The sequence below is a fragment of the Antechinus flavipes genome, chromosome 1, assembly GCF_016432865.1.
Source record: "Antechinus flavipes isolate AdamAnt ecotype Samford, QLD, Australia chromosome 1, AdamAnt_v2, whole genome shotgun sequence".
Classification (NCBI taxonomy): Eukaryota; Metazoa; Chordata; class Mammalia; order Dasyuromorphia; family Dasyuridae; genus Antechinus; species Antechinus flavipes.
Window position 1 is genome coordinate 330,111,866 of NC_067398.1, and position 23,944 is coordinate 330,135,809.

Consider the following 23,944-nt stretch of genomic DNA (forward strand, 5'->3'; position numbering starts at 1 on the left):
TGATGTTCTGTATGTAATTAGATGACCAAGTAGATTTTGAAGGGCCCTTAGAGATCATCTACTATGAAGATTCTTCACTTGGGGTCTATGAGCTTGTTTTTAATTAAAAATGTTTTAAAATTGTATTTATTTATTTCACTATGTATTTTCCAATTACATGTAAAAAATTTTAACTCATTTTTTTTAAATTTTGAGTTCCAAATCCCCTTTCTCCCAGCTGTCCCCCTTTGAAGAAGGTTGACAATTTTATATTGATTATATATGTAAAGTTATACAAAACATATTTCCATATTGGGCATGATGTAAAAGAAAACATAAAAAAAGGATAAAATAAATCAGAAAAAAATTATGCTTCACACTATATTCAGAGCTCATCATTTCTCCCTCTAGAGGTGAATAGCATCTTTTATGATGAGTCCTTTGGAATTGTTTCAGATTATTGTCTTGATCAGAGGAGCTAGATCTTTTTGAGTTGATCAATCTTACCATATTTTTATTACCTTTTGCATAGAGTTCACATATATAGGCAGTGTAGGTTTTTCTGAAATCATTCCCATCACCATTTCTTATAATACAATAGTACTCCATCACAATCATAACAATCATATGAAATAACTTATTCAGGCATTTCTCAATTGATGGGCATTTCTTTGATTTTCTAATTTTTGTCATCAGAAAAGAGCTACTATAAATATTTTTGTATAAATAGCCTTTTTTTCCCTTTTACCTTTTTGGGATAAAGATCTAGTGATACTTAATCAAATGGTAAGTATACTTTTATAGTTCTTTTGACATAGTTCCAAATTGTTCTCTAAAACAGTGGGACTAGTTCAATATTCCACATGCAGGAGATAAGTGTGCTGTGATGGATCTAGGGTCACTCATTTTTGTTAGTTCAAATATGGTCTCAGACACACATTAGCTCTCTGTTCTTTGGTAAGTCACATAGGGTTACTATTTGCCTCAGTTTCCTCATCTGCAAAATGACAAGAAGGAAATGACAAACCACTCTAGTATCTTAGCCAAGAAACCCCAAATGTGGTAATTAACCACATTTAAGTGGTTATTTCCTCTTCTGTTAATCTGGACAATTTATATTTTCGTAAATATGTAAGTCCTATCTTAGTTTTGCTAGTAAGTCATTGGACAAAATCATTCAAGATAAATTCTTTAATTTCATCTTCATTGATATATTCATCCTTTTCATTTTTGATAATAGTAATTAAGATTGTATTTTAATTTGATTTAAGTCAAATTAATCAATGATTTATTTCATTAGATTTTTAAAATAAAGTCAGATTATAATTTTATTTACTAATTCAATTGTTTTCTTGCTTTCAATTTTATCAATCTCACATTTAATTTTCAAGATTTCCATTTAATTGGTGATTTTTAATTTGCTCTTTTTCTACTTTTTTAGTTGCATATTCAATTAATCTGTTTTCTCACTTGATTGTTGTGTGTATAAATAGATATTAATTTTCCTCTAAGGACTGCTTCAGCCTCCCCACCCCCCCAAATTTTTGGAATATTGTCTCATTGTTGTCCTCTTTAATGAAATCATTGGTCGTTTCTCTGATTTGTTCTTTGATCTGCTTATTCTTTATAATTAGATTAATTTCTGATTAACTTTTGATCTGTTTATTACATTTAATTTTTATTGCATTATGGTCTGAAAAAGAAGCATTTCATACTTCTGCTTTTCTGCCTTTGGTTTTGAGGTTTGGTTGAGTACATCTGTCCAGCTTCAGTCATCATCTAGCAGGATTAAAGGGTCATTCTCACAGGTAATTGATGCTTCCTATAAATTGCAGGTTTTGCTGCAGTTGGTGGTATGGAAGGGCTGAAGAACAAATACTTTACAGCTGTGGCCAGCAATCGGAGTGCCAACAACAGCTGTGGATTGCCTAGAGATGACGCTTTCCACATTTTTCGAGACCCCGTGAATTCTGATCTTCCCTGGCCAGGGATTCTTCTTGGAATGTCAATCCCTTCACTTTGGTACTGGTGTACTGATCAGGTACAGGTCAACCTCACTTGTTGGGTGTTCAATTTGCATAGCTTGATTTCAGCACATTCCTTTAATTCTGTGATTCAGTGTATGTCATTGCAGCCATTATGTGGCTCAAGTGAATTAATCTTCCCTCTGGACTGTATATTGTTTAAACAAACTTTCTCTCCTAGGTCCTATTTCTTTCTAATCTTGTCTTCTTGGAGTTCTGCTCTGATTTCTTTTTCCTTTTTTTCTCCTACTTCCTTAAGTTCCCAAACTCTGTTTAAATCAACCTAAAATTCCAACTTTAGCAAAATGGTGGGGGAGCCCATAATTCTTTTTTTTTTAATTGTAGCTTTTTATTGATAGAACATATGCATGGGTAATTTTTCAACACTGTCCCTTGCATTCACTTCTGTTCCAACTTTTCCCTTCCCTCCCTCTTCGCCCTCCCCTAGATGGCAGGCAATCTCATACATGTTAAACATGTTAAAGTACATCTTAAATACAATATATGTGTAAAGATCTGTACAGTTCTCTTGTTGCATAAGAAAAATCGGATTCAGAAGGTAAAAATAATCTGAAGCCCATAACTCTTAAAGAGACAGTACTTCTCACTTGTAAGTGAACAGTGTTGTATTTTTCAGCGCAATTTTACCTTCTATGTTAAAAATAAATAGAAAGCAATCTATCCCAAAATAGGTCACTTTGGGGTGGGGGTGGGGATTGTTCAAAGTAGTTATTTTTAAAAGCATTTTCTAAAAATACAGAAAATGTTCTAAAGATTTCTCCAATATGTTAAATTTTTGGTAGTGTTGAGAGCCTGTGCTTTCAATTTAGTTTTTCAGTATATTTGAATATTAAACCCTAATAATTAGGGCAGGCAGCAGGGACACTATTCTGGATAACTGAAATTTACAGAGTGCTGATGGCCTTTGTAAGTCTCCCTGGGTCATAAAAACAAACAAAATTAATGTCTCCTTAGCAAGAATAATGAATTAAAATAAGAAGGCCCAGAAACAACTACCCAGCAGCTACTAGGGAAACTTATGAACCCCCTTTCCAATCTAGTTCTGCTCCCATACTTTCCATGCTCTCAGTAGCCTCTTCAAAGGATTTAGTTTTCCTGAAAATTTCTTCTCCTTGGTGACCATATTTCAGATGAACTCCTTCCTATCTGCCCCTCAAGCTTGTAGCTTTCCTGGCAGTATTTGGGATCTCTCTCACATGCTGTTTTCTCCAGTGCAAAAAGCTCTCCTTTACAGCTGGTCTTTTGAGTGTGATTATAAATGTTATAATACGGTTATTTGTTGAATGTCTAATTTTTAAAGTTAAATACATTCTACTATGACATTTTAAGTTTGTTGGGTCTGTTTGAACAGAGTCAATTTTCATTATCATCTTATTCTGATGTCTCTTTGTGGTCTTGGGTTCTTGAAGGCTTTAGTAGGAAATAAAGGCTCAGGCTGTTCTGACAAGCTGAAAAGGCTCCAAGTATAGGCCCAGTGATCCATTCCAGTCTCTTGCAGAGACTCAACAACTTCAGGCAGGGATCATTTCAGATAGATGTAGTAATTGTACGATCATTGAGATGAATCTGACAGCAGAGTGAAAGACCCAGGGAGTTTCTAGCATCTCTCTGTAGCTGGAGAGGCATAAAAGGGCAATGTCCAGTGCTGTCAAATACAAACAGGGGCCAATAAACTGTTCATAAGGATCTCTGTGGGGACCACATGTTGACTTTGAAAATTACATATTAACATTATCTACATTCTATTTTATTTTTAAAATTATTTCCCAATTGCATTTTAATCTGGTTCAGTCCCACTTGAGAGTGTTATTGGCTATGTGCTTTTCATCTGTTGTTTAGACAAATGTCAGAATTGGTTCAATTCTCTACTTGCCTAAAGGTGAAAGGAAAGAGAAGAGAGGTAAATTAGATGGTCTCTAGAGGGCTCTTCCTATCATCCATGGCCTCAAATTCTTTGGAGTTGATCTAAATTGAAATTTTTGCTTAAAATTTCAGAATAACTCAAAAGATCAAGCAAGTTTTGAAGTCAATTGATGTCCTTTTCCTTTTAATGTTAAATCACCATGGCAAGAACTAAAAGAGGTCATTAAAACCCTAATACTTAATTGGATGCCCTATAAGGTGCAAAACAGCAGACTCATAAGGTGAATTCTTCATTGAAAGCCCTCAGTGTTTTTGAAAGGTTGTGAATTAATAGAACTTCCGACACTATTATCAAAATCATTTGAGGAACAAAAAATTGAGGAAATGAGTGGAGGATAGTTCATATGAAGAAGGCCTAAGAGTTTTAATGCTTCTTGGCTTACTGTAAGTCAAATATTATACATGATTGCCTCTCTCTCAGAAAAAAAAAAAGGAGGAAGGAGATAGGATTGATGTGAGGTTTGATTTCATATAATAGAAGCATGTTGTTCCAAAAATGGGAAGTGATCTCCCTGATTCCCAGTCAGAAAACATTTGGAGTATTTCATTGAGTTCACTAAATGTAAGAGGAATATATTCCATTTTTTTTGTTGTTGTTGTTCATGCGTGTTCAATTTTTTAGGACCCTATGGACTATACTGTCCATGGGGTTTCTTGGAAAAGATACTAGAGTGGTTTGTCATTTTCTGGTCTAGCGGATCTTTTTATCAGGCAATCAGTGTCCAGGAGCACATAGGCAAGAAGTATCTAAGGCTAGATTTGAATTCAGGACTTTCTGACTCCAGACCCAGTGTTCTGCCCACTGATAGAACTGCTGCCTCTACTCGGTCTCCAAGTCTAACACTATCCATGGCACCACTCAGCTGTCTCTAAATGAATGTGAACTTATACTGGATAACATCAGAGGACAAAATGAAAATGAGTAGATAGAAATTATAGGCTGATGTCAACTTAATTAGAACTGTCCAAAAAAACTGAATGAGCTGTCTCAAGGGATGGTGTTCCCTGACACTGGATGTTGTGAAGGAGTCAGTGGAATATTCCTGAAGGTGTCATGGTTAAATGATTTCTTCATATGTTGACATTTAGTGATTATACATCAATAAAAAATGCATTTCATCCATAGCTCCTGATTATCTAGGACAGAGAGCAAAACTATTGCTGATGATCCCAAATAACACCTAACCTTGGAAAGCAGGTTGTCCCAAAGTCTTAGTGCAATTTTAATTTTTTTTATTGCTTTAAACTTGTTTTTATTGCTTTATTTTATTGCTTAAACTGCACTAAGACTTTTGGGACACTACATTTAGTCTTGAAATGTTTTGATCTGTTTGAAAACGGATGTGTTCAATACATATTAATTGCCATAAAGAAACAACAGCATACTTATATCCCAAAGAAATACTAAAGAAGGGAAAGGGACCTGTATGTGCCAAAATGTTTGTAGCAGCCCTGTTTGTAGTGGCTAGAAACTGGAAAATGAATGGATGCCCATCAATTGGAGAATGGCTGGGTAAATTGTGGTATATGAATGTTATGGATATTATTGTTCTGTAAGAAATGACCAGCAGGATGAATACAGAGAGGACTGGCGAGACTTACATGAACTGATGCTAAGTGAAATGAGCAGAACCAGGAGATCATTATACACTTCGACAACGATATTGTATGAGGATATATTCTGATGGAAGTGGATTTCTTTGACAAAGAGACCTAACTGAGTTTCAATTGATAAATGACGGACAAAAGCAGCTACACCCAAAGAAAGAACACTGGTAAACGAATGTGAATTATCTGCATTTTTGTTTTTCTTCCCGGGTTATTTATACCTTCTGAATCCAATTCTCCCTATGCAACAAGAGAACTGTTCGGTTCTGCAAACATATATTGTATCTAGGATACACCGCAACATATCCAACATATAAAGGACTGCTTGCCATCTAGGGGAGGGGAAAAAAATCGGAACAGAAACGAGTGCAAGGGATAATGTTGTAAAAAAAATTACCCTGGCATGGATTCTGTCAATATAAAGTAATTATTAAATAAAAATTTAAAAAAAAACAACAGCATAAATATCTCACAAGGAAGAGAGATGTTGGCCACAAATGCCCTATTGTTCAAAACCCCATCCCCATCCTTCTAGAGACAGGTGGGTGTTGCAATAGATCTCTTCCTGAGTTTAAATCTGGCTTGTTATTTTACTTACTATGAAGCACTGAGCAAGTTGCTCAATTTCTTTCTGCCTCAGTTTCCTCAACTGTAAAATGATTAACAGCATGTACCTCCCAGGTTGTTCTGAGTATGAAATATTTGTAAAGCACTTTGCACCATGTTGTCCACATAGTAGGTATTTAAAATATTGTTTCTTTCCATCGTTATGCCTTTGCTAACAACGGATAACATCACTTTTAGACGCAGGGCTAGCACTAACCCTAATCAGAACTTCTTGCTTCAATCAAACAATTCCACAAACAACTTTTAAAGGCTTATTGTCTACAAGACACAGTGCTAGGCACTAAGGATATAAAGAAAAAGAAAAAAAAGAAAATGCTCTTATCCTTGAACTTCCATGACCATTCACAGATAAGGAAATAATTTCCTAGATAAAATAATTTCAAGAAAGAAATAAGGGGCAGCTAGGTGGTGCAGAGGATAGAGCCCTAGCCCTGAAGTCAGGAGGACCTGAGTTCAAACGTGGCCTCAGACACCTAACACTTCCTGGTTGTGTGATGCTGGGCAAGTCACCTAATCCCAATTGCTAGAAAGAAAGAGAAAGAGAGGAGAGGAGAGATGATTGGAAGATAGTTAAGAATTCCATGATCCTGAGCTGGAAAGCTTCAGTGGTTCGAGAGAGGCAGCCAGAAAACTGGTTTGGTATAGTCTGCTGTGAGGAAGAGACCATGAAATAAAACTAGAAAAATGTCCGTGATCCCCACAAGCCTTGCTTAGTGGAGACATATTACAGCAATTAGAGGACTATGGCAGGCCACAGATAAAAGGCAAAATTAATAACTAATAAACAATCAGGACTCTTCATCAGAGCAGCTGTATGGAAAGAACTGGAAGTGATGGGAATGGGAGTATTGAGTCCGCTGACTTAGAAGCATTTTCCCCCTAGAGAGAGAACCTCCAAGCTCTTTGCCTCCAATGAACAATGATTGTGATTGTAACCCGCTCATCCCTTCCGAGTCCCCTGCTGCTCTCAGGCCGAGCTCGCAGCCCCACGCAGAGCGGCTCCCGGCCCTCCCAAACACTCTGTGGTTTGCAGGTCATTGTCCAACGGTCCCTGGCTGCCAAAAACCTTTCCCATGCCAAAGGGGGCTCGCTGATGGCCGCGTACATGAAGGTTCTGCCTCTCTTCCTGATGGTAATGCCTGGAATGGTCAGCCGTGTCCTCTTCCCAGGTGAGGGGGAGTGGGAGGGGAGTCATGGCCGGACTACTGACCAAACCCATTGGGGAGTGGAAGGGCAGCCATGACTGGACTACTGATCGAATCAATTAGGGTGTAGGAGGGGAGCCATGGGCGGACTACTGACTGAACTGATTGAAGCTCTTGGAAAGACCATGGGTTTAGATTTGGAGGACCTCCATTCAAATTCCCCTCTGCTATTGACTCCCTGTATGACCTTGGCCAAATAACAATATATCTGAGCTTCATTTTCTTGTCTATAAAAGGAGGGAGTTAGTATGTCTTCAAAGGATTTCTGATGAACTACATTACTCACCTACTACCTGAGGTGACAGACACAAGGTGCAGAAAGAGACCAACAGTTTGGGACAAGGATGCTTGATTGTACTTATTTGTTACAACAGTTCTCCATTCCCCCATTTTTTTTTTTTAATTGAGGGCTTGAAGTAGCAATAGAAATGAAAAGAAAAGGAGGGCCATTGTCATTTTTTAAAAAATGCACAAGAGGACAGAAGTAAGCTCACAAGGAAATAGAGACAAGTAAAATAGCTTTTAAAGTCATGTGAAGGAATTAATTTACATATTTTAAAAAGCCAACAGTCTGATATAACTCATATTTTCATATAGAATCTTTTTTGGGGGGGTTTCTCTGTGTGTATGTGAGGAAATGCTCTTTTTTGGTCTTGAACTTTAGAATTATTTTTTAAATTGGAAGTTATGTGAGATGATCTTTTAAGGTCTTTTTTAGCTCTGACTGTATGATCTTATGTAATTGGATTGGCCTTGGGGTTTTGGATTTATTTTCCTGGTGGTGAAATAATTTTTGTTCAGTTGCTTCCCTAAAGCAGTGTCACTAACTTTTCTCAAAAAAAAAAAAACCTCCCCAATTTTTATTATATTATGGCCCTATTCAAACAGTAATGGTGGGCCAGCCTCCATTGGCCAGACAGCTGTGGCTTAGAGGGTCAGGCCAACCAGGTTCTTCCTCTGTGAAACGAGAGGGTGAGACTAAAAGATTTGTGAGATCTCTTTAGAAATTTGATGGTTTGAACCTTGAAGGATGGTGGAGAGAGCAAATGGGCAAGACTTCAGCTGTCTCTGCCCTCTTGTTCCTTCCAGGTCTGATAGGGAATCAGGAGACGTGATTTTCAATCTTTGGTCCATCATTTTAGGAATGTGACTTGGAAGCTCCCTTAACCTTTCTATGCCTTAGTTTCCCCATTTATAAAAGGAGACACTAATAATTTCTGGGCTACGTCACTGCATGGTATGGAGATCTAGGAAGGGTTTCAGAAGCTTCTGGGGAGCCAGGTAATGATTTCCCTGTGCTCTGCGGGATGGGACTAGTTTAGCCAGCCAGTGTCACCGTCCCCATTGACAGTCATGGATCCAGGACCAGCTTTCAGATGGACTAGATGGATTCAGATCCATGCCTTGCTAGATTTCCCACTTTTCTGGGACCAAACTTGAGGCAAGAGGGGGGCCTTGCCAGAACTTGCTTGCTAAGCCTTCGCCAAAGCACATCTCGAGCTCTTCCCCATGTTTTCCTGCACAGATTTGGTTGCCTGCGCTACCCCTGAGATCTGCCAGAAAGTCTGCGGCAACCCTGCTGGATGCTCTGACATCGCATACCCCAAACTTGTTCTGGAGCTCCTGCCCCTAGGTATGAGACCTCCCATGAAGACAGAGCGAGAGGGGGGGTCTTTGATGAATATCGTCCTGCTCTGGGTTCTGGTTATAGAGTAACGGGGATTCCAAGGTGGCCCGAGGCTCGGCTTCAGGCTCTGGGCTCCAGACTGGGCTGCTTATATTTCTACCCAAGACAAGGATTAAGGTAAAAGATAACCCAGTGGTCTCATCTAAGAGGGGCTGATCAGGATCTCTCCCATCCCCCCAGAGGACCCTCCTTCTACTCGCCTACTACCCTGTGATGGCAGGGATTGCTAAAAACAAAAGGGGCCCCAGGGATTGTTGGAGGAAAAAGGAACAGAAGAAGCTGGGGATGATGACTGTTACTGAGAAGCCTGTGGTCCACAGTTCCTTTCCTCTGCCTCCAGGGCTCCGAGGACTGATGATGTCCGTGATGGTGGCTGCTCTGATGTCCTCCCTCACCTCCATCTTCAATAGTTCCAGTACCATCTTCACCATGGACCTGTGGCTCCATTTCCGGCCCAAATCTTCTGAGTGGGAACTCATGATTGTGGGCAGGTGAGGGGGTGACGCTGACCTCCCCTCACAAATCCTGACCCTCTCCGAAGTCTCATAGCTTTTTTTGGAAGGAGACAAGGGAGCAATCAATCCGTGCTGTTTGGGAGGGAGGAAACAAAACAAAAAAAATACAGTAACCAACTTCAAGTTCCGAGATAGAACCCAATCAGTAATGTTTCCACGATGGCAGCCCCTGCCGTCAGGGGGTAGGTGGAAGAGAGTTCTTTCAAGTGTGGGGAGATTTTGCCCAGATTGACAAGGAGACGATCTTGGGTTGAGGCTGTTAACCACGAGACTGGGATGAAAGAAAAGAATATCTGCATCTTCACACTGAAAGCATAACCTGTGCAACACATGCGAATGTCTTGCCAATGAGCTCTTCCATTACAGGCTTGGAAGGTGCCGTGATTCGCCCCCCTTCCCTGCTCCCCCTCCCCATCTTACCTTCTAGGGCTGGCAGGATTTCTGGCTCAGTGGGCAGGGGGAGGCCTTTTCCCATGGATGGGTAATGGAGAGAAGGGGGAGCTAATGTTGGGCCTTTCTCTGGGTGGGACCTGGCTGGACCAGAGTGTTTGTGCTGCTGCTGGTTGTGGTGTCAATCCTCTGGATCCCGTTGGTGCAGGCGAGTCAAGGCGGCCAGCTCTTCATTTATATCCAGTCCATCAGCTCGTACCTGCAGCCTCCCGTGGCCATCGTTTTCATCATGGGCTGTTTCTGGAAGAGAACAAATGAAAAGGTAGAGTCTGTGGAGTCTGTACTTGTAGAACTGTCTAATGTCAAAGTTGAAATGAGGCTTTGGGATGTTCAGTGTGGCCACTGGAAGGGCCCTTCATATAGACAATACCACAGGGAACGCTGGGCCTTAGAACATAGATAATCACAACCAGGAGGGACCTGAAAGATACAAAAACAGAATTTCTGAATAGGAAGAAACCTCCATAAAATCCCAGGATTTCAGAATTTGCCTATTCTAATCCATACTTAGAAAAGGGATCCTTCCTTCCTTTGTTCTTTCCTCCTTCCCTCGTTCTCTCTCTCCTTCCTTTCTTCTTTCCTTCTTCCCTCCCTCACTCCCTTCCTCTCTCCTTCCTTTCTTCTTTCTTTCCTTCTTTTCTTCCTTCCTTCCTTCCTTCCTCCCTTTCCTTCCTTCCTTCTTTCTTTCCTTTTCTTCCTTCCTTCCTCCCTCCCTCCCTCTCTCCTCCCTCTCTCCCTCTCTCCCTCCCTCACTCCCTCCTCCCTCCCTCCTTCTCTCCCTCCCTCACTCCCTCCCGCCTTCTCTCCCTCCCTCCCTTCCTCCCTTTTTCTTCCCCTTCCTTCGCCTTTCCTCCCTCCCTTCCTCCTCCCTCCCTCTTCCTTCCTTCCTCCTTCCTCCCTCCCTCCTTCTCTCCCTCCCTCCCTCCCTTCCTCCCTTTTTCTTCCCTTCCTTCTCCTTTCCTCCCTCCCTTCCTCCTCCCTCCCTCCCTCCCTTTTCCCTCCCTTCCTCCTTCCTTCCCTCCCTCCTTCTCTCTCTCCCTCCCTCCCTTCCTCCCTTTTTCTTCCCCTTCCTCCTCTTTCTCTCCCTTCCTCCCTCTTTCTCTCCCTCCCTTCCTCTTTTCCTCCCTCCCTCCCTCCCTCCTTCTCCTTTCCTCCCTTCCTCCTTCACTCCCTCCTCCCTCCCTTCCTCCTTCCTTCCCTCCCTCCTTCTCTCCCTCCCTCCCTCCCTCCCTCCCTTCCTCCTTCCCTTCCTCCCTCCTTCTCTCCCTTCCTTCCTCCTTTCCTCCCTCCCTCCCTCACTCCCCCCTCCCTCCCTCCCTCCCTTTCTTCCTCCCTGTTGGGGTTAAGTGACTTGCCCCGGGTCACACAGCTAGGAAGTGTTACGCGTCCCCACTGGCTGCCCCCCCCACCCGCTCTTGCCCTTTGCTTGATGGCTTTTCCCCTTCTCCCTGCAGAGCTCCGCACGGTCCCACTTCATTAATTTAGGAGGGCTTTTCCGATTCTCTGCTATGTTAGCGCCCCCACGCCCCCGAATCGGGCATATTTGTTTCCTGTATGTCTTGTGCTCACTTGTAAGTGAGCGGACTAAGAATCCCTGGGGAGAAAAAACTCCCAGAGGGCCAGACCGGTCCGGCTTGTGGCCCATTGCGGGTCCTCACTGAATGTGTGCTGGTGGATCAGTTAATCGGTTCAGGCGAGAGGGAGCAGGGGTGGGGTGACTTTTCCCTTTCCCCCCAGCTGAGAAGACAGAATATCAGGCCTCAGGCCCCGGAGGCTGGGCTTTCGGCGCTCCAAGGGGCTTTGAAACATAGAGGACGTAAGGACCGGAAGGTCCGCACACGGGCAGACTTTCAGGGCCGAGGGCAAGGAAGCAGGCATTTATTCGGCACCTGCTGCGTGCCGGGCGCTGCGCTGGGTGGTTTACAAACGGTGCCTCGCGCTTGCTCCTGGGGCCGCCCCGAGAGGAAGGCGCTGTCGCTGCCCGCTGCGGAGATGAGCAAACGGAGGGAGTTAGGAAGTGTGGGGAGGCGCTCCGCACGGGGGAACCTGTCTCCGCCAAAGGCCGAGGCTGGAACAGTCGTGAAGGGGGCGAGCAGGGGCTGCGGGCGCCGCTGGCGGAGGCCCGACTCACTGAGCGGGGCTCCGCCCGTTGCTTGACAGGGCGCCTTCTGGGGCCTGCTGGTGGGCCTGTCCATAGGCATGATCCGGCTGGTGCTGGACTTCATCTACGCGCAGCCTCGCTGCGACGAGCCCGACGAGCGCCCGGGCGTGGTGAGGTACATCCACTACCTCTACTTCTCCATGATCCTGTCCGCCGTCACCCTGGTCACTGTGGTCGCGGTGAGCTGGCTCAGCGAGCCGCCCACTGCCGAGATGGTACGTTCGGCTCTGGCGGGGGAGGTCAGGGCCCCGCCGGAGTCTGGGGTCTTCCCGCGAGCCCCCCTGCGCGCCCCGCCCCAAGGCCCGTTCCCGGTGGGGGAGGGGGGGGAGAGGGAGGGCCGAGGGAGCAGCTCCTCACAGGCCGCTTCTTCTGCCTAGGTCACTCGCTTAACCTGGGGCACTCGCCACGATCCCGTGATCCAGCAGGAGCCGGGGCTGGCGGAGCCCTCACCCCCGAGCTTGTCCAAGAACGGGGCCCCCGAGGGCAGCGGCGCCAGGGCCCGCTTCGAGATCACCCAGGACACGGCTTCTAAACCCCAAAGCTGTAAGTGAGCCCTTCCCTTTCTGCCTTGGATCTTTATTTTATTAGCTTTTTATTTGCAAGATACATGGTTAGTTTTCAACATTCACTCTTGCAAAACTTTGGTTCCAAATTTTTTCTCCCTTCCTTCCTCCCCCCCTCCCCCAACTAGACGGCAAATAATCCAATATATGTTAAATATGGGCAATACTTCTATACATATTTCCACAATTATCTTGCTGCACAAGAAACATCACATCAAAAAGGAAAAAAAAAGAGAAAGAAAACAAAAAAACAACAAAAAAGGTAAAAATACTATGTTGTGATCCACATTAAATCTCCACAATCTTTCTGGATGCAGATGGCTTTCTCCAACATAAGACCATTGGAATTGACCTGAATCACCTCATTGTTAAAAAGGGCCACGTCCATCAGAATTGATCATTGTATAATCTTGTTCTTGCAGTGTATGTACAATGATCTCCTGGTTCTGCTCATTTCCCTCAGCATCAGTTCATTGGAGTCTCTCCAGGTCTCTCTAAAACCGTCCTGCTGGTCATTTCTTACAGAACAATAATATTCCATAACATTTATATACCATAACTTATTCAGCCATTCCCCAACTGATGGGCATCCACTCAATCTCCAGTTCCTTGCCACTACAGAGTCTGTCTTTGATTTTAAAATAGTTTTTGTTTAAAGAAATAGGCCTGAGGCTCAGATGAATTAATTTTAACTACAATGGAGTGTCCTGGGTCCAAGACCTAGGATTTAAAGTCAACACTTGGGCTGTCAGTTCAATCTGACATTAAAGGACATATTGGGTGAGTGTCTTCTTCCCTAGAGGTGTAAATGTCCCTGTTGTGTGAAACAAAACTAATATTCCTTGTTTATTTGCTCCCACCTCCCAACCCCTAGAGCCCCAAGAATCCAGATTAAAATCAGTCTCAAAAAATGAGACACTTGGAGTGGAGAGAAATAAAGATAAAAATGAAAAGGCCTCACAAATTTATACACAATCTTTTTCTAAAGCAAAGGCTTCTCTCCACCTCCCCCCCCTGCCATTAGATAACACCATGTAATAGTGTAGTATAGCAGGATGGCCTTGGAGTCAGAATATCTTGGATTCAGATTTACCCCTCTGTCTCACCTTAGACAAGTCTCAGCCTATAAGGTATAGAAGATTTGCTAATTTGCATCAGTGGAAGAAGTTTCCACACCAGGAATTATCTAGAAGTTGAAATCACAGGTCTGAAACAAACCAAAACAATCCTCCAGTCAGGGTTTTTCCTGAGAAAAAAGGCCCAGGTATATTCAGGAATTTCTTCCCTCTCTTAATGTGCTCCCACCAAAAAATCTAGAACAATGAGTGGATGATATTCTAACCCCATTCCTTCCACCTTTACCTCATCCCAAGATCTGGAAGTTTGCAGACACACTATTTCTTGTCCTCAATATTTCATGATTCATAACCCATTAGTATACATTTTTAAGTGAATATAACCTCATTTAGAAGCTCTGAAATATTGTGGGATTTAATTCACTTAATATAATGCCATCCACAAACCAGCAACTAGGAGACTTCACATTTCATAGAGACTTCCTCTCTAGTTGTTTTTCATGATATCCTCCATAAAAAGCATCTGTGGGTCGCCCATATCATATCAGAGCTAACAGCAGTTGTCTCTGTTGTATCTATGAAAAATTATTTAAAAATTTAAATTAAATTAAATTAATTTTTAATATACATTATATTATGAATCATGTTAGGAGAGAAAAATTCACGCAAGAGCAAAAAAAACATGAGAGAGAACACAAAAACAGAAAAAAGAAGTGAAAGTAACCTGTCTTGATTTACATTCAATCTCCATTATTCTTTTTTGTGAATGCAGATGGTGTTTTCTATCTAGAGTTTATTGTGATTGTCTTGGATATGAAGGAATCTTTTAGGATATTAACATATATGAATGTCATCTTATTTAAAGAGAACCTTCAAGGGTGCATTTTGTTCATTCAAGTCAGTTTTTTTCCAGTGGTTAACAAATAATTAGCACAATGAGATTTTTTTTTTTTTACTCTGCACTGTTCAATCAAATATTTGTAAAGAAATGATCAGTTATAGTGACATTTACAAAAACAATACAGTATTGTTTCAATATGTTTGTTGGTTTCTAAATAATTTGTAGAGATAAGAAACCAGATATGTCAGTAGTCACCCCCCCAAAAAATACATGATTCTTTGTAATCATTTTGTCTCTTCCCCTCTCAAGTAGTTGGGAAATTGATTTTAACCTAGGGTCTTTGAACTTGCTTAATATTTTGATAACCGTATTTCAGTATAACCGATTTCCTTTGTAATCCTATGTCTTATTTATGCACATAGAAACACTGTTCTGAAAAGAAGCCTATAGTTTCACCAGATTTCCAAAGAGTTCCATAACCCACACATAAAAAGTTAAGAACCCCTCCTTTACAGCCTCAAAATTATGTCATATCCAGACTGGACTTCTGTTTTAGATTTGGTCTGTATCAGCTGTTCTTGATAGCTAAGTGGCACCTAGCAGAATGCTGGGCCTGCAATCAGGAAAACTTAACTTCCTGAGTTCAAATCTAGCCTCAGACACTTAACTAGTTGTGTGCTACTTAACTCTGATTGCCCATTTCCTTATCTGTAAAAGGAACTGGAGAAGGAAATGCCAAGAAAACTCCCACAGGAGTCACAGAGAATCATACACAATTGAAAAACAACTTCACAAGAAAAAGAAAGTTTCATTTTTATGATTTATGTTACATTCTTCATGTCCAGTACCCTATGATTTATTTCTTGAAGAAGATATTCATAATATTCCCATGTGAAACTTCTAGAAGTAACCCTTTATTCTCTCATCTCTTGATTTTAAACTATAACTCTTAATATTTTCCACCATTTTCTCCTATTAGTATTGAAGTCAGCAGAGACAGTAAAACTCAGCTATTACTTTTCTACCTTCTCATGAATTCTCCAGATATATCCCTTTACTTAGTCCCCATCCGTTTCACCATCTGAAAGTTCGTAGTGCTATTTTCAATCCTTGACTGTGTCCTCAAAAGTGGCTCTCCATCTCTTGGAAGGAGTGCTGCTGAGGTTCTATTAGAATATGTTCTGTGGAGTAACATTCCTTTGACATTAAGATCTTGAATTTAACTCTTTAGAAAGTATCAGAGAGCCCCTTGATACTCCCTCTGCCAGTCTTCCCTGACCAAGGAAAGTCTTGCTACAATTGGTTGTAGAGAGGGTGTATACTAAGGATCTTAAATCATACCATGTTGCTCTAGGATCCATTTCCATTGGACTTCACATCCATAGTTCTCTCTCTTAGAGGCACAAATTGGTATTTTATGGTTAGAGAAACAAGCTTAATGAATCATCACAACTATGCCAGAGGGCTCTCAAACTGTACATTCTCTTCATCCATCAGTGTCTCTACTGGTCTGTAACTTAGAGATGATAAAGGATGGGGGGAAGAACCCACATGTGCAAAAATGTTTGTGGCAGTCCTTTTGTAGTGGCAAGAAACTGGGTGAATGTCTATCAGTTGGAGAATGGCTGAGTAAGAGATGGTATATGAATGTAATGGAATATTATTGTTCTATAAGAAATGATCAGCAGGATGTTTCAGAAAAGCCTGGAAAGACATGAACTGATGCTGAGTGAAATGAGCAGAACCAGGAGATTATTTTACATGGCAACAAGATTATGTGATGATCAACTGTGATGGATTTGGCTTCTTTCAACAATGCGGTGATTCAAGATAATTCTAATAGACTTGTGATGGAAAGAGCCACCTGCATCCAGAGAGAGAATTATGGAGATCAAATCACGGCATTTTTTTAAACCTTTTTTATGTTGTTTAGTTGTTTGCTTATTTTTTTCTTGTGTTTTTTTTTTTTCCCTTTTGATCTGATTTTTCTTACACAGCACGACAAATACAGTAATATTTGGAAGAATTGTACATCTTTAACATGCTTGCTGTCTTGGAGTACAGGGCGGTAGAGAGAACAATTTGGAACACAAAGTTTTACAGGGAGGGATGTTGAGGGTTATCTTTGCATGTGTTTGGAAGAATAAAATACTACAGAAAACAAATAACGAGCCATCATAGCTACATTTTAAACCCAGGAGAGGTAGAACACATGGCATTTTTTAAACTGTAGTTTTTTTTTAGGTAATGTTACCACAAAACCATCCAAAATAAAGACAGCCATCATATGGCTCTGTGGAATGGACACTACGGCTAGTGAGACACCTGTGAAGAAACCTGAACCTATTGTGGCTTCCTTAGAAGAAAATACTCTTGTCAGAAGGATTCTGGATGTCAATCTGATTATTTGTATTAGCACTGCCATATTTCTCTGGGCCTACTTTGCCTAATGATGGTATGGGGGATGGAAAGCAAAGACTCAAATGGATTTCAAGGTTTTACTCTAATGATTTTTTATTTCATAAAAACATAATAGTTGGTAGGTTTTTTATCTTGTTTTTTTGTTTTGTTTTGTTTTGTTTTTTAAACCTCTATGGTAAACCTTCAAGACAAATGAATCTTAGATCTGCATTTTTGTGAGAGGGGAGATGAAAAGATAGGAGAAAAACAAACCCATCTTCATTTCTTTTGAGGTCCAGATTAGCACCCTGGATGCCTTAGAATCAGCCTGAGTCAGAATAAGCAAAAGTTCTTGGTCTTTAGGGGAAGAAGTGAAGGGGATGGATAAGACTCTGCTACAAGCACTCCACAATCTCCTTTCTCCTTGGCCTCTTCCAAAGTGACTCTGGCTTGTCTTACTCCACCCCCTAATCCCTCCTACAATTTATCTGTATACACTAAAAGGTCGAGCCGGCTTAGAATGGTGAGAAGGGCCATTTCCCAAGCATATGCTAATAGAGTATTGTCCAATAGGTAATTAGCCTTAAATGCTTCATTGTCTGATTCCAGTGCACCTATTCAGAGTTTCAACCCTTGACATTTTCTAAAGTCCTTTGCTGGAAAAATGCATAGTTCATTGATTGAAGAGATTTTAAATGACAGAAGAAAAATCTGTGGCTTATTTGTCCTTTCTGTTAAAAGGTACCCTTAAATCAGGTGTGAAATGAGATGGAGTTTAACCAAGTAAAGGGGTTAGTGAGTACCATTTTGTGTTCATTCTTTACACATTTTACTTTTATTTTTTATGGAGAGGCAGCTGGCATAATCTGTAGTGGGTGGGCCTGGGAGCCATGCAGATTTGAGTACAAGTTTTGCCTGACACATACTATACTAGTTGTTATTTGGGGTCTGTCACTTAAAAAGCAATTCTGGGACAATAAAGTTATAGAGAAGATGGTAAGAAGGGACCCTCCTTATCTGGGGAATCTATCAATGAAATTCTAAGTACAGTCCCTAATTAGAGCTCAACCAGAGCTCTTTTATTTTCCCTTCTGTGTTTTGTTTTCTTCATAAATTTATAAAACAGCATGACCATGTGGAAAGGAGTAGGAGGAAAGGGAGGATGGATTAGATGATGCTTTAGTCCTTTTTCCAGTTCTGATATTCTCATACTCTATGGATTGTACCAAGGGTCTTCATTAGTCAGCCTTCTCAACAAGGCGAGCAGAAGGAAAAAACTGAAACTGCTTTATAAAGGTAGATTGAAAAACTATGGTTGTCAAGCCTGAAAATTAGGAGACCAATTTAGCAATTATCTAAGGAATTGATGGAGAATAGTCTCCATCTGACAACAGCCAGGAAATAGGGAGTTTAGACATGCTGTCTCCTGATTTCAGAGTCATTAACCAAGGGAAATTCCTTCCCACTCCCCCCCTCCCAAAAGGGAGGTATAGGATAACTTTGGGTGACAAAAACCCAGTTCTGTTCCCCTACAAAATGTTTAATAGAAGATGGCCTATCCCTCTACTATTGGGCTATATACTTAATTAATCTAATGATTGCCACTGCATTAGTCTGAACACACAATTCACTACTTAACTAGCAAAAATTCCTTCCTCTTTTTTGTTTTGGAGGGAAGGGGAGTGTGCGTGTGTGTGTGTGTGTGTGTGTGTGTGTGCACGTGTGCACGCGTACAAAAATCCCTTCCTGTTTTTTAATGACTTTGGAGGTGAGGAAGAATTGTATGTGTGTGTGAGAGAGAGTGAGCATGTCAATTTAGCAATTATCTAGGCTCTGTTCCTCATCAGAAAACTTTTAATGTATGTCACTTGTTTATATTCACATTTGTACTGTATCACTCAGCCCATGTGTGATAAAGGGCCTGTTGAGCAGACTTTCTCTTTTTTCTAGTCTCATTCATATGGTAAACATATATATGTTCTGTGACTTTTAAAATAAAATTGTTAACAACTTACACACCAATTTTCTCAGGCCTCCCAACACAGCATACTTGTGAAAAGGGCATCCTCCCATCCAAGACCATAGTCCTGGTCTCTGAGTAAATTATTATTCCTGAGACTAGAAGGTAGATTTTCAATTTCATTCTCACAGGAACTTTGGCTCTTGGAAATGACTGGTAAAAAATGGATGAGTTGGTTCCCAGCAAATAAGTTTGAGCTGTAGAAAAACCAAGGAATTTAAACATTTCCAATGCTAGCCCCAGTTTCTCTGCTTTCTCCCATTGGGGATATCATCAGGAAAAGGTGAAAATGAGCAGCCAAACCACACTCTTTATGGTCCTCAGGGACACGGGGCCTTAAGCTGTCTCCTTTTCTCATGGTTGTCATTTTAAGAGCCTGACTCCCAGGGGTCTTGTTGGAATTGGATGGAAAGAACTGAAAGAGGTAGAGTAGGTGACTCAGCCAACTGAGATGGCACTTCTCTAGTGAAGGCTCAGACAGATCAAGAAAAATCCATGGCTTATTTGTCCTTTCTCTGTTAAAAGGTACCCATAAATCAGGTGTGAAATGAGATGGAGCTTAGCCATGTACAGGGGTTAGTGAGTATCATATTGTGAACGGGGACCTCAAGCCCCTCACCCTATCACTATCATCACTGTCCTGGACAAATGTTTGACTTTGGGTGTAATGTGAACAGCAAGTCTTTAGACCAAGAAGCTACTCAACTGCTTGGTGAATAATAGACACCATCAACCAAGAGCCCAGGGAACGTTGAAGCAATCAACCAAGAGCCTGGGTAAACACCTTCCATGCCATATTCTTCTCTGACCAGATAAACTCCTGAACTCCATCTAGGCTGCTTCCTAACCTTTGTTTTGCATGAAGATTAATGATAGTAGAGGACAATGAGATGGAAGTAGTCTAGTATCATCTTGATGATTAAGGAAGAGACTCCAAACCTTTTAATTCTTTGTGGTGTGTAAGCCTATGGCACAGATGTGGAGGAAGCACCTTTTGAAAGGTCTCATTTCCACAGGCTGGGAGTGGAACCCATCTAGTTTCCCTTTCAGACCACAAGTAGGTTTGGCCTCTTGTGGAGCTGCCGCTCATTCTGGGTCCGGTCATGTCTGGTAAATATTGCAGAGGGTTGGTGAGCAGAAAAAAAAAAAAAAAAAACTGAGACTGCCATATAAAGGTAGGTTGAAAAAACTGGTTGTCAAGCCTGAAAATTAGGAGACCTAATTAGGGTTGGGGTATATAGGGAATAATAACTATGTTTACTTACTTGGGACTCTCAGCACGGTTCAACTCTCCTACAAATTACTATTACCAATAATGAAACGGGAAGGCAGAGGAGGAAGTGAAGAGTGGAGAAAAAGCACTTAGCAGCTGCTTCTCAGCAATCAACACAAACTTTGGTTGGTTGCTTCTACAGGGATTTATTCAAAGGCACCTTCACCCTGAATTTAGATTAGAAAATCTTCCTTTCCCTCTCTTGGATCATGGGCTTGGCTTTAATAAGAAACAGTACTGTGGGATTAAAATCAACATGGAGCTTGAAATCGCGAGCTGCGAGGGAGAGTAGAGATCTCACAGCCTGAAATAATTTCCTCTCCATATGTCTAGGCTCCTTTTAATGTCTTCAGTGCTCATTAGCTGTCCCATCCCTCTCTCCCAGCAGCTTCACTTTTTCTAATCTCTTCTTTGCTTCCATGTTCCAGTCTTCCAAGAGCCACGATGGTTCAGTGGAAAAGGGACCAGGCTTAGAATGAAAGGGCCTGGGCTGACAGAGCATCCATTACCCCTGGATCTGTTTCGTCCTCTGATCTTTCAGTGGCTTGATACCCCAAGATTCCATGATCTTAAGCTCCTGTGAATGTGACAGGGTCCCACCCAACAGCATCGTCTCTCAGAAGCTGCAGTGGTTTCAGGGAACTTCCCAGCTCTCCTAACATTTAAGATTGGCTGTTTTCCTATTTAAAAGGGGACACAGTATGCTTTATTTAAAAGTGTTTCCATCATGTGATTCACCTTGATTTGTCAAGATCTGGTTCTTGTAGCTGGGGATCTACCTGGGACACGGTTTCAGAAAGGCCTGGAGCTTGCAGGAGAATCCTACTCTGTACTCCAAACCACTCTGTATACTTCAACAATGCCTCAGGGAGAGTTTGAAAACAGGCTTTATTATCAAACACTGCTCTAATTAAAAGAACAGGTTGTAAGGTTACCACAGAGAAAGATTATATATACACACAGCTTCACATCTGATTTGGCTTTCACAAAATGCCTCAAGAGATGAAAAATCCAAAGAGCCGAATAGTGGACTCCATAGAAACATCAGAACATTAAAGAAAATGAAGGGAAATATGCAGATGAATAAACACGCTCCTACTGTGCATGCTGACCTGCTGGATATGATAAATTGAGATGCAAATACAATTTTTTTGGAGAGAGCATCAGCAATGCAAACGAATTCTTCCTATCCTACTGTCATTGGCCACTTGTTGATCCTCACACCAATGTGTAATTATAGACCATAGAAATCCCTTAAGTTATTGTAAATATCTCAGCATTATTCTGAACTAGTGTTGGGAAGGCAATATATATTGGGTTCTGAAGAAAACAGTCTACAATATTCCCAGCAAATGATTAATCTCTGCTTCAAGGTCGCTAGGGAGGACCTCACTAGTTTGGGAGGAGTTATCAGCACATTTTACCATCAGAAAGCTGCAGGCAGATGGGAGGGATGGAGTCGGGGAGGCATTGCTGGACAAATTTCAAGTTTTGTATTAGGACGCATAAAACATGAATATAGATGTTTAGGATTACTGACGTCATTATGGACATCATTGTGTGGAATAAAGGCCTGACAAATCAGTGATGTCCAAAAAATAAACAGGCTACCTCTATAAAGGTAGTGAGCTGTAATCTGAGCTGTTCAATAAGAAATGGGGATGGATATGTGACTTCTGATAATCTCTTACAACTCTGAAACTGTTGTTTTTTTACAAGCATAAAATGATCCCAGAATCAGATATGCTCACAAATGCCATAAATGACCAAGCTGGTAACATTCTGTCTGGTCACTGGCCTGCCATATATTATCCAAAAGCACATGCTCTGCATTTTGGCCACCAATGCATTGTCCACAGAAATACATGGCACTAAATTCCAAATGAGGAGCTAAGGAATACTATATGTTGGGGAGGAGAGGGGAAACAGGAAAATTAGTTTGAATAAAAAGTGAGCTTACATTTTAAAAAACAAAATAAAAACTAGCTTTCATAAAAGCTAAAATTTGCCATTTTAGCTGGGAGGGAAAGCATAAAACATGTTAGCTTAATTAAGGCAAAATATAATATAAAAATAATGTAATTGAGCTTGCTATAGAAGATGCTGCAAGAAAACCATTTTAGCTTTCCAAAGAGTGAGAAAATTGTCTATCCCGATTTATGTTTAACCACAGGGAAAGATGTCAGAAGCTACGTCTGTGCTCTGACCACAGACTCCATCACCACTAATTTTGGGTGTATGGTTCAAACTTTGCTCTTCCTACATAAATACATTTTATATTAAGTGATTATACAACCCAGGTACCCAGAGAGAGGTCTGGGAGGAAGTGTTGCATATTTTGTTTTGGGATAGAGAATGACCAGAACATGAGTGTATTTGTGAAAAATTCCTGGGTTGGGGGCTGAGAGACGAGCACTTAAGAATGAAAAGGAGAATAGTGTGGCTTATGGGAAATGATAATTTTGCTCAAAACACAAGCACCCATACACTCATGAATGTGCTATTGCTCACGTAATTAATATTTATTGTCATTCCCTTTCACACATGGGCAGCAGCATAGGTCTCTCATGTAAAGCATGATCAAGGAGTTTTGTATACTTTCAATATGAGTACTGACTCAAAGTTGAGTTTGTTTCCATATGTTTCCGTATCATGCAAAAATGATGTGAAAGAAACCAGATTATCTTCATTAGAATTTTGTTAGGAATCTTTTGTGTTTCCATTATGACTTCTATATTTATTTTAAAGACAGTTATTTGTGTATATTATTAGTATTTAGGAATGAATGGAAATGTGTTAGAATTTTCATTATGGATAGCATGTTTGAAGTTCTGAAAAAGTTCTGAAAAGGCACTAGGCTAAAACTTTAACGTACTGGTATTTGTAATCTGTAATTAGCAAAATCAGTACAAGGGCTCTGGCTCTGCTGGACCTTAGGGAAAGCAATAATTTTTTAGTTTTCTAGAAATTGATGTTTATTTAGTTTTCAAGTTTGACACATATGGAGAGTAGAAAAAAATTATGCCTTTTTTCAGGGGCTGTTAGGAAATGTTCCAAACTTATGAAGAAGTATGAATTGTGGGAGATTAGGAAATTAGAATTTGTTGTTATTTTCTTAGCAGTAGCAGTAATAAAAATACTGCAAACATTAGGGACGGGCAATTAGGAGGTGCAGTGGAAACAGCACCAAGCTTGGAATAAGAGTTCAAATCTAGTCTCAGACACTAACTTGCAGTGTGCCCCTGGACAAGTCACTTTACCCTACTTGCCTCAGTTCCTCAGCTATGAAATGAGCTAGAGAAGAAAATAGCAAATCACTCCACTATTTTTGCACAGAAAACCCCTAAAATGGCTTCATAAAGACTGAGAAGACTTAGCAACCAACTAGTCGAATAACTAATATGATCCTTTCTTCTCCAGGAGTCATGGTTACAGTTCCCTCCTTAAGGTACCACAGGGAGCAGACTCTAAAAGCCAGGTAAGTTCCTATGAAGAGTTTGTATAGAAATTTCTCCAGGTAGGAATGATGTAGAAGAACAGTATATGTCTTTAAGAAGGAACCAAACATTCA

At 41.0% G+C, this 23,944-nt stretch overlaps 1 protein-coding gene across 2 annotated transcripts in view; it reads left to right on the plus strand.

The window, feature by feature from the left end:
- SLC5A11 (solute carrier family 5 member 11) overlaps nucleotides 1-19,094 on the plus strand; it is a 50,292-nt gene extending 31,198 nt beyond the window's left edge. Inside the window, exons 9-16 of one of the 2 annotated variants that reach the window (XM_051967284.1) lie at nucleotides 1,815-2,020; nucleotides 7,216-7,351; nucleotides 8,913-9,020; nucleotides 9,415-9,565; nucleotides 10,133-10,301; nucleotides 12,200-12,415; nucleotides 12,578-12,743; nucleotides 16,925-19,094. In XM_051967284.1, the coding sequence (XP_051823244.1) occupies nucleotides 1,815-2,020; nucleotides 7,216-7,351; nucleotides 8,913-9,020; nucleotides 9,415-9,565; nucleotides 10,133-10,301; nucleotides 12,200-12,415; nucleotides 12,578-12,743; nucleotides 16,925-17,130 (1,358 nt within the window). In that variant the 3' untranslated portion in view covers nucleotides 17,131-19,094. The remainder of the gene's footprint in view (nucleotides 1-1,814; nucleotides 2,021-7,215; nucleotides 7,352-8,912; nucleotides 9,021-9,414; nucleotides 9,566-10,132; nucleotides 10,302-12,199; nucleotides 12,416-12,577; nucleotides 12,744-16,924) is intronic. The other variant, XM_051967293.1, reaches the window with a different exon arrangement.
- Nucleotides 19,095-23,944: the final 4,850 nt, after the last annotated feature.